At 40.8% G+C, this 11602-nt stretch overlaps 1 protein-coding gene across 6 annotated transcripts in view; it reads right to left on the bottom strand.

Annotated features, from left to right (window-relative positions):
• Positions 1-10624, bottom strand: part of LMO1 (LIM domain only 1) — an 81458-nt gene extending 70834 nt beyond the window's left edge. The window contains exons 1-2 of one of the 6 annotated variants that reach the window (XM_073350631.1): positions 7323-7401; positions 3430-3531 (exon numbers count right to left, since the gene is read on the bottom strand). In XM_073350631.1, coding sequence (XP_073206732.1) covers positions 3430-3454 — 25 coding nt within the window. In that variant the 5' untranslated portion in view covers positions 3455-3531; positions 7323-7401. The other 5 variants (XM_073350630.1, XM_073350637.1, XM_073350632.1 and 2 more) reach the window with 5 other exon arrangements.
• Between the last annotated feature and the right edge of the window lie 978 nt (positions 10625-11602).

Here is an 11602-nt window from a genome sequence, read left to right on the forward strand (position 1 = left end):
AATGGATTAACTGCATAGAAGACTGCAACCCTGGAGAGCACACTGATTCTCTCCAAGTTAAATTATTCTAGCCATCTTCCATCCCGCTTTTTTTTCTGGTACCTCAGTATTACCTCCTTTTTCAGAAGTCTCCATTGTTTACCACTACAGCAGTTGATCTTGTTTCAGATTCTCCAATACTCACTGCCCTAAACACTTCATACTGATCTGCGGCTTCTTTTCGCAAACTCACACCCACGTCCGTCTTTGATACTCATATTTTGGGGTCACCCTCTAAATATCAAGTCTTCATCCAAGACGCACATAACATTTGCTGGAACTCTCCGACCTGGTATTAACATTACCTATTCTTTTGCCACATTTAATTGATTCAAGTTCTATTTTTAACATGCAAGATCCATGTTTGTACGCACTGTTGGCTGTACCAGGTTTGGGGCATAAACACATTCTGATCAGTACCTTCGTACACGTGAAGAAGAAGAGTGCAGTAACAAGCTCTTCAAAATAACCTGGGTCTAAGATGCTGAGTAGCCAACAGCAAAAGTTAGGTGAAAAAAGTTGCATTTTTTGTAATAAAAGAATTACCATTTCCGTTAGTGTGTTTCATGCCATACATACTACTTACTAGGCTGCACTTCATTGTCAGCAAAGATTACACCTGGGATAAGCAGCAGCATTTTCCTAATTGCTATTACAAAGACTGAATTTTTGTTTTGCTTTAAGTGTTATTTGTGCATTACACTTGAAAATGTGATCTCTACATGATGCATTTTTGATTTTACTCAGGTACAGCACTTCCTCAAACAAAAGAATTTAATTTTGGCTGTTCTGCTCTGTTCATATTGTTCCCATCATCACAGATTATAATTCTGTGCACAAGCATGAACTGCAAAGGAGGATTTTAAAATGTGAGAAATTGTTTTTGTTTAAAAAACACTTCTAAAAAGCAGCACACAACTTGTGGCCCAATAAGAAATAAGGTCAGTCAGCCAAATGTCTTTTATTCAGAGGAAGATTACAGAGTAGCCTTATGCTTCTAATAAAATAAACTCACTAGATTCAACTTACACAGCCCCCCCCCCCAAAGCAACAGAACACCTTTGAGAGCTGAGCTGCTTCAAATCCTTTGAAATCCAGAGACCTTCATTTGTTTTTCCAACATAAGCAATATGCAACCACTTAATACTTTTTAGCCACCGTCCAGTCATCTGCAAAGTTGCTAGACATGATTTGTAACAGATGCTTCTTATCTACTTCATTTTTAAACTCTAATATGTTGACGAGGAAACCAATCAGACAACTCAATAGAAATCAAAATTTCTATCTTCTAGGTCAGGTTATTTGGAAATTTCAGGAAGCCAAATTGACTGCTGTCATGTTGGTAAGACTGGTTATGCATTCCAGACATGAAATTTGTAAATAAAACACCATGACTGTCAATTCAGAGTTAAGACTTTATAAATTTCATAGAACTGCAGAAAATGGCAATAAGATTTTTTTTATATTTTTTTAAATAAAGAGGAAAAGTCTTGATGGAAAAAAAATCCATCCAAATTTTATTCACCACAACCTGCAGGTCAATCCAGGATTAGGCAAAGTGCTTGTGTTCCACTCCATAAAACTAGACTAAGGTTCTCTGAACTTGCAAATAAATTGGAGTGCGCTGATCATGTAAAATACATTATATCTACTAACGATGGTCCTCAAGATACCTGGAAAAAGTCCACTATAAGAAAAGCTACAGGTCTGATATAATTTATGAGCAGTATTCTTAGGGTTATTTTAATGTTGGAAAAGCTCAATGTAGAAATTATTAAACCTACTGGTTAGAAACCACCAGATGTGGGTTACTCTTTAATACTCAGGCTCTTCCTATTCCAAATATTTCCCACTACACAAAATCCATTTTAATACTAGAAGAACAGCATAGGAGGAAATCCTCCCCTTTTTACCTGATATTTGAATTACTTAGTTTTAAGTATTATTAGTGTTATATGATTAGCATCAATTTTGACAGGAGAAAACAATTCCTCTTGTCAAGAACTGAGACACATCTAACATACCAATATTGCTATTACTGGGTGTCAAAGCGTTTAAATTCATAGGGTTCCAGGCAGATTAAAACACATCCTTCCAAGTTTTCTCCAGTCTGTGAGCCCGTGGTAATTCGGTACCTCCATTCTGCCTCCAAATGACACCTTTTGCCTCCAAATGACACTAACTTTTCATCTGTTCATCAGACCTTTTCGCATGCACAGATATGCTAAAAGCTACCAGAATCCATACTATCCAGCAGCACATACTGGCAGACACAACACAACTGCACAACACAATGAAGTCCTCCATTTAGAAAATGAATATAAAAGAATGAGCACTCACACCTATCTAAAGGTCAGAATAGCCTTTTTAAAAGAAAATGGCAATCCCCAATGTTTAGCTTTGCCATTAACATTACGGTAGCGCCCCCAAAATGCTGTGTGTCACACAGGTCACAAAGGAATGTTTGTTTTCTCGTCAGAAAACTTCTGGTCAGACTTACCATATTCATCCTAGAAACTACAAGTGACAGAGCAGTTAAGTTGCTTGCCCAAGGGCAAATGGCAGTCACATGAGGAAGACCCAGGTTCCCTGACTCCTTGTCTCATGCTCTAACTACTAGATAACAGTGCCTCAGTGTAATCTTTGACTCCTTCCCTAGATTATTGCTCCTTCCTTCGTAAGAACAGCTAGCTTTAAAAATAATGGAAGCACATGCCAGCACCCTAACTTAAAAACAGTCAGTCAATCTCTCCTTCATCTTCATTCGTTAAGTTACCTTCCGCCAGTAGCACCACCTCTCCCATTTAGAGAGGAGTAAATTCTCACAATAAACCAATGATCCTTTGCCAGAGCAGTTTAGCGGGCCTATTAGCTTACTGTAATTATGTTTATAGCTATGAAGAGCAGTAAGATATATATATATATATATATATATATATATATATATATATATATATATATATATATATATATATATATTAAACATGTAAATTAAAAAAAGATGTGGGAAAGGAAGCCTCAAAATTAGATGCAAAATAAAAGCTACTAAAAATAAACAGGCTAAGATGGGCAAAATAGAGTCATGTTGTCATTTGCTGGGAAAAAAAATCCAAATGGATAAAAAAAAAATAAACTGTTTATACCACATGTCCTTCAGCAAACAGAGCCTGAAGTAAATCCTTCTGGGCTAGCTGACTCGTCAGCAAAGCCAGGGGAAAACTAAGACGAAGAGCAAATTTCCCCTGTTATTGGCACAGGGGCAAATATCAAAGGGTGAAGGCAGAACACCCAAACTTGCACACTGCACATATGTGTCGAAGCCATTTACTTACATGTAATGACCGTACGGCATACACTGTGTACAAGCTTAAGGAATCTCAGCCCACCTACCGTCCTCCTTGTCCAGCACCATCATCTCAGGGATCAAGAGGAGTCTGGGTGCAGATGCTCTGTCTCCAGCAGCCTTCACTCAGGGAAGAGGAGAACTAGTCTCTGGGAACACAGATGAGCCACAGCACAGCTGATCGTCCTTTAGCAGCCAGTGAGCTCTAATTACCCAGTTGTCCAGCTTTTAACCTAGATTGCACTCAGTTAGAATTACATTCAGAAATGAAGCACTTTGCAGATACAAAAGCAGTCTCACCTACTTTTGTACCTCAGAATTGCAAGGAACTAAAACTGCAATTTAGAAAAAAAAAAAAGGGGGGAATCAGAGCTGTTTCTTTGGTTCTCACCTTCTAAATGTCTCAATTTGCACAGTATAATCTGTTTTAATGTAATTGCATTTGATAGCTCATAACCCTGGCTGTTGCAACTACACAGCTTTCAACCCTTACAAAGCGTTTTCCCTTGGATTTAAGATGAATCTAAATCTCAAATTATATTCAGACAGACAGAGGGGAATATATCTAAACCCGGCGATTGCTGCCTCTGTCTCTCAATTTGTGCGCTTTGCCCACTTGCTCCTGAATAAATGCACGCATTTCCCAGGGACCCCCCTCTTATTCTTCTGTCCGGATTTAACGGTGAATATAAGCCTTTCTAGCTCAGCAGCACCACCTGCAGTACAGTATCTGTAAATTTAGTTTTAACAGCTAGTGAGGATCTTTCGTGTTTCAAACATTACTAACTTTGCCTCTTTTTAATGCTGTTCATCATCACCGATCAATTTTCATACACAACATACTCTCTCAGTATTTGTCTTTATGTACTGCATCTTATACAACTGTGTTTTACTTTCACGTCTCTCTAGATATAGATCTATCTCCAAAGCATTCCCCCCTTTCCTGCTTTGCTCATTTAAAACTTGAAGTGACAGTTTCAAATGACCTGTAGCTTCTAATGGGTTAGAGACTCTCCCTTTCCCTACTAAAACTTAAAATTCCCTGCATAGATTCTAAGACCATAGCCCTGTCACACTGCCTTCTTCCATTATTAACTCTATTTCACAGATGTGTCACGGTTTAGAACTTGATGTAACACTTCTCAAAGCTCATTTTGACCTTGTTTTTCCATGCACACTTCAGAAATTTTTAAAATACACTCTGTGAATTTCAGTACTTTATACAGCGTTTCAGATAGTACAATAATTTCTAAAAATTGAGCGCAGTACTAATCCCTGCCCATTTGCTCTACTTGCTCAGAGACATCATTGTTGCAGTTAATTCTACTAATACTGGAATATAAACTGACACACTTTCCTCACATGAGTAGCCCTTACTCTCACAAGTAGCCCATTGTCTTCAATCGTGTCAATCAAGATTGCAGGATGAGGTCCTTCAATACGAAGTGCAATCTACAATTTCAGGCACGGGGGTTTTTTTAATCCAAGAAAACATTTTATTCTCATTTTAATGATCTTTCTCCCTCCCCTTTACATCTGATACAACAGTACTCTTTTAAAGCTTGATAGCAGGCTCAAGTTATATATCCTTAATACCTATTTTTAATTAGATTCCTTATCCTCAGCTCAAATGGCTTTTTCCTTCCCCCTTCATTTTGAATACTTAATCCTAACAGTCCTTGAACATATTTGATGTTAAATATATTATTTTGCATAGAATCATTTTCATCCAGTACTTAAAACTTCTATTCTTCTCCTTCTAATATAGTTTTCAAAGATTGAAATTGTACTTTAGGGTAAGAATGCAACAGCTAAGTGATAATTTATTTTAACTACTGTAAGTTAAAAAGGAAGGGGACTGCAGGCCAAAGATGTGGTAACTAATGCCTGCTAGTTAAACATTTTTGAATGAACACTAACATAAAAGTAGGAGTTTCTAATCTAGCATAGGTAAATATCGTAATATTTCCTCTAATGTATTGCTAGCCTTTATTAAAAAAGGTATTCCAACTTTTTTTGCATCACACCTTACTTTTGACTCTTTTTTTCTACTCCACTGCCCCAAAATAGAAGCAATACTTTTTTCATCTTTGTAAAGAGTATATTTAAAAGTAGCTATTTTGGTAATTACATTAAGTTTAAGCTTTTCGTCTACATTAAATAGCTGCTGTGTATTACTGTTGATCTTTTTTGGTAAATATACATACAGAGTGATTATGTAGCTGTCAAAATTATTATGCATTAATATGTAGCGCTGTACCAGTATCCATTTTATTCCTGCATTACTTCTACATACCCAATGACTTGGATTCCCTTTTGCAAACTCATAATTCTTGCATTAAACAGTCCTCTCACACTCGCTCATTTCAGACACCAGTAAAAAAAAATACATACATATATATTACATATATCCTGTAACCCTTAAAACACTTTACTAGCAATTAAACAGAATCAGCTACAATTAACCCAATCTTTTGAATTGGTCATATTTGAGATCTGCTTACTGATGGGGTTGTTTTTTTGTTTTTTTTTTTAGCAGAAGTTCTGCTCTCCACTGTCAAAGCATTAGCAGTAATTATATATTTGAGGAATATCTATAATAATCCTGAGCTTTGTAATTATCATATTGGACGCTGGGCTGGTTTGTTTGTGCAAGTCAAAACGAAAGAGACCTACAGGGCCAAATTCAGCTATGGCACGCCAGAATTGCATAGGTGCAAATCTCTACAGATTTTGGCTCAGAATTTTCTTCTTTAACTATGGCTCTGAAGATTCATTTTGGAAAAACACTGCATCAGTTTCCATTTTAAAATATTTTCTAATATTACACTCTGTTCTATCAATCGGGTTATATTGTGTCACTTCAGACATATGAACCGATTCTACCTAACAGACATAACTTGGCATGGTGCCGCAATACCTCAAGTCAGGAACCTGACAATTTTTTGTCCTCTCCCCCTTTACCCACAGTGATATTTGCAGAGCCCTTAGGAAAGTAGTACTGTCTTTCTGTTGCCCATATTGACACCAAGAAGTGTTTGTGTCAAGGCAGCTTTCCACTTACTAGGCAGCAAACTGATTATTAGACCCTGTGTGATGGTGACTGTGTCACCCTAAGGCTTGCATACTCCCCTGAAGCCCTCATTGGAACACGTACCCTGAGGCTGGGAGAGCAATCTCCTCCAAAACAACAATACAGCTGGACAACCAGCTCTCAGGGATGCAAAAGTAAGGAGCACATTACGACTTCTACCTAACAGGATGTGAGCTCTTTGCAATGCCCCAAGACTGCTGGAGGAATGAGGGATTTAAACAATTTGTGGTTTCCGACATGGATGCATGCAGCATTCATTAAGCTATCACAGTGCCTTCTTATGTAGAAGAGCTAGCTTTTTAAGATTAAAAATGACTCTGCAAAAAAGAAAAAAAAAAAGTGAACTGGGTATCTGTGATCTTCAACTTTAGGATTTTTAGAAGGTTAAAAAAACAAAACAAAAACAAAAACCAGATCTGTCCCCAGAAGGAGACCTGCTTGAATTAAAAAAACAGACCCATTTTCACTAACAAGGTCTTTCAAGACAAGCAACTGGTACAGCTAGTGATAGCCTCCATTTTATTCCATTTATAACCTGTGCAGATCCAGCATCCTTTTTGACATTCACAACTGATCAAGCAACTGGAGCTCCATCCAAGTCAGGCAGAAAGAGAAAGGAAAGCATAAAATAACCTCCTCATAAAATAGTTTCCTCTCTTAATCTTGCCTTCTGTTCCTAATTCCTCTGACATTTTTAACAGGCATAATTTCTCCTCTAATATAACTTCGCTATCAACAGTTTTGAAGATTCCCAGACATTACTACAGTTTGTTACTCTGATCTCCACATCACGGGTTTCTTACTATTCTTCTTTTTAAGTACATCTCATTCTAATTTCCTCCTTACCTTCACCACCATCCCCATTATTTCCTTTTATATCGCCATTCACAAGAGCTCCTGGAATGAGGGCTGTTGAGAACTGTCTGGATAATCAATGGTTCTAGTTTCACTTCCTTACACCACCACCAGCCCTGAGCTCCTTATGTTTAACGAGTCCGTCTACAATACATGAAAGAACTCAAATACCCCCATTAGCAAACCCTCTTTAGATCTCAGTCTTTCCTCACAGCTCACCTGCTTCCCTTACTTCTGCAGCAGAGGCAGCATCCTGCTGTTAACCCGTCAATCAGATTTAAACTGATATGGGTTGGCAGGCACCCTTTGGCAAAAAGTTAAGGGAGATTAAGACGTTGCCTAGTTTATTATTACTACTGGAGGACTTTCATGCTGAAAGTAAAAAGGCAACCTTTTCCCCTCTAGTCAAACAAAATTTGCACTGTAACAATTTAAGTTTCAGTGATCGCCCATTGTAGCTTACCCTCAAAAATGCAATCAGATGGAAATACAAACCCCCTCGCACATGAGCACGACCAGAAAAGAATTAAGCTTGCTTAACTGTACTGACTTTATTACTGAGCCCCACGTATCATGGTGTGTGGAGGAACAGATGTGAGAGAGGTTTATTTTTCTTTTTACTGAACATTTCATACCTTTTACTTAAACATTTAGATCAAGTTTTCTCCCCTTTACTCCTCCGCCTCCCCTCCCCGCCGCCATACACACACTCCCCCTCACACGCACACGGACACTTTTGACCGGAGCATTATACATCCCATTACTAACACTGCATCAGTTTACTTCAGAGGACTCTGACAAACTAAAATACAATAAAGGCCTCTAAATCCACAGATGAACTTAGCATTTAGCTCCCCCTCCCCACACACCCCTCTGAGCCCCAGTGTGCATTTAACCTTCTCGCTGTTAGAGATCCGACCCCCCTCCCACTCAGGTGGAGCACACAAGCAGGCATATGATTTTTCCTCATGCCCCAACTGATTCCATTAAGGCTTGTGTCAAGCAGGCTCTCACCTTGCAGGGACAGACAGTCCAAGACTGAGGGGGAAAGGACACTTCCCGCTGTCTCTTATTCTGGTCGTCACCCTTCCAAATTAAACCCCGCATCCACCAGGGGAGAGAAGTTTTATGGTAATTTATACAGGCACACAACACATAGCATTCACTGCGATAGGAGGCTTTTCAGTTTGCAATGTAACTGAAGCTGGCATGATGGTGACAAGCTAATGCCACCTGACCTCATGGCAAGTGACACAGTTATATGCCCCAAGACGTCATGCAGTTCTGAACCGACGACCAACAGCATATTCCCTCATCTGTGGCCTCAAAAGCCAGTCACCTCTGTAATGCTCCTATTCCCGTACATAACATGACTGGCATAGCTTGGCTGGAAATGAAAGGGTGAGGAAGTGGTATCAGCAGATGAAGGAGATCAATTGAAAATATCAGTGTTGTGTTACCACAGTTTTCCCCCAATAAGGACTTGGAGGAAAGGACCATTTTCTGAGCTGCACGGACTTCTTTCCCCAGGCATTGCCTATGCCGATGAAGAGTGTATAAGATTACCCTTGCCTTGACCCAGTAGCCACCCATGTGCTCATCCCTAAGTAGAGGGCACTATTCGAAAACACAGTTGTACAAAAAAAAAAAAAAAGACAGCAAAATACTGCTAGAATCTGTGATGTCCAGGCATATATATGTTGGCTTCTGACAGGCGATCATGCTGACAATGAAACAGTGGTTTCATTTATGGAGAAAATGACACTAGAACAGAATGATTTTAAAAGAATAAAAAAAAGTGAATATGGTGAACTCTTATGGGAAAAACTGGGAGAAGCAATCACCATGCATAACAGCAGGTGATCATGCTTTCAGTACTCACTGGTGCTTTGTAAATAAGTTTTAAAGATTGCGGGGGGGAGGGGGGGTGGATTCAAATGCCTCAGTAGGATAAGCCTGGCAAGAGTTTTTAAGTCTGTTGTTACATCAAGCCTGTAAGGATTGCTTTCAGCTCAACAAAAACCATTACCCCAGCACTCTGCAGCAAATAACCCTGGACTGCCAAATTTGACAGCGAAGACTGCAGACTAGTGGATGACAGGGATCCGAGTTATCCTCTCCATTCGCCCCGGCCCCAAATTACAAAAACCACTTCCAACAGCACCCTATTGCTCCCTGTCTGTGCGACTTCAGGATGCAGGAGGCTATTTTGGAGAGTTACCACCAGTCTCTTTCTTTTCTCCTCAGCACCTTTTACTACGTTACACGCCAGAATTAATTTCCCTTTAAATTAGCTTACACAGTCTTTAAATCTTGCCTCCAACCCTGCCTCCCTCCTTGCTCCCAAACGAGTCCAAATGAATTTCTAGCAAGTCTTGACAATAAGCACATGGTTGATCTAAACTTGCATGCAGTCAGCTCTCTCATTTCCACATACACACACCCCCTTTTCTTCCCAGCCTCATTTAAAAAGTAAATCCTTTCCCACAATAAGCCAAGGCGCCCTTTGTGAAGCAGTTTAGCAAAGCTGTGAGCTCTTAGTCATTAATAGCAGGTTTTGAGCCATACGGTGGGAGGGAGCTGGAGGGGCGGGGGTGAGGGCGGAATAGGCAAGAGGGTAAACACGACAATAGGAGATAACAGACAGTGGACATGCTGGGAGAACAGAAAATACTGAAACTAATGGATTTAAAGAGGCAGGAAACCTAATCCAGGCCAGAAAGATCCAGCGAACAGAAGAACATTCCGTTTGCTGACGAGAGCAAAGAATAACGCGAGTGGGGAAGAAATCGCTTCTTATTCAAGAAGGGCTGGGGAAGTAAATATCCGACAAATCCGATGGAGTTGAGCGAGGCAGTCACCCAAGCACTCCCTTGGACACCCCTCCAGACACACACACACACGAGCCAGCGTGCTCCGATCTGTACAGTAACAGTGACATGCACTTGCAGAAATGCCCCTGCTCCCCCCCCCCCCCACACACACAGCAGCTGTCTCCCTCCTCCTGCAGCTCGCGCTGCCTATCCGGCCGCAGCCAAGGCAGAGGACGGGAGCCGGGCGAGCGCGCTCTGGCACGATCTCGGCTTCCTACCTACCGTCCTCCTTGTCCAGCACCATTGTCCCGGGGGCCGCGGGCAGCAGCTGCGTCCGCCGCTCCGTCTCTGGCGTCCTCTCCCCCTCCAGCCGCCGCCTCTGCTCCTTCGCTCCAGGGAGGGGAAAGGGCCGGAGGACCGGAGAGTGTTTGCAAAGCGCTGCCGAGCGAAAAATGCAGCCGGCTCGTCCTCCCTGTTTTTCTCCCCCCCTACCCCAGCCAGCCAGCCAGCCAGCCAGCTACAGTTGCACGACTTTTAACCTAGATTGCACTCAGCTAGAATTACATGCAGCAGCACTGAAGAGCTTTACTAGTGCCCAAGCAATCCCCCCCCCCCTCACAACTCAAATGCCAGTTCAGAGATAATAATAATAATAATTTTTTTAAAAGATAAGGGAGGCAAAATCGAGGGCCGGTTCTCCAGCGCCTTCCCAACGGGCACAGTCAAAAAAATTGTTTTAATGTAATTGCATGTGATCGCTCACAACCCCCCTCTTTTGCTGTCGCTATTGCAGAGCTTTTCAGGCTTCCAAAGTGCTTTTCTCTTTATTTCACTCTAAATCTAAAATTATATTCAAAGGCGGGGAGGAAAAATGCGAACCTATCACTGAACGCAAAAGCACTTGCTGCCTGCCTCGCTCTCTCCTCTCTCAATTTATGTGCTCTGCACTCTCTCTTGCTGCTGAATAAATGCACACATTTCCCAGGGACCCTCAGATTCCCCTGTTAATTAAATCAATTCATTATGCTCAGATCTGATTAGCAGCCCCTTCCCCCCCCCCCCTTTGAATCAATTATTCAATACACAAACATAATTGCCTGTGCCAGAGGTGTCTAAGTATTAGCTTATTTAACTCCAAGGACACTAATTACCCCTAGGGCAAGGGAACTTTTCTCATTAATTCTGACAAAACACAAAAGCACAGTTAAAGAGAGTGTGTGTATATACGTGTGTGAGAGAGAAAATGCGGGAGTGTATAGCCAAGGAAAGGAGGCATTGCTTTAACACACGTGTTACTGTATAAATAAGCTCATTTTTCTTTCTGCCTCTTCCATTACATTCTTCCCCACATCTCCCCCTTGCTATATTTTTTTTTAAAGTAAAGCGCAGAACTGTATTGCAAGGAATGTACGTGGCATTGCTGGCTTGGAAAGTGTTTGCAGCTACACACAAAAAAAG

The sequence above is a fragment of the Lepidochelys kempii genome, chromosome 6 (genome assembly GCF_965140265.1).
Source record: "Lepidochelys kempii isolate rLepKem1 chromosome 6, rLepKem1.hap2, whole genome shotgun sequence".
NCBI classification, from domain to species: Eukaryota; Metazoa; Chordata; order Testudines; family Cheloniidae; genus Lepidochelys; species Lepidochelys kempii.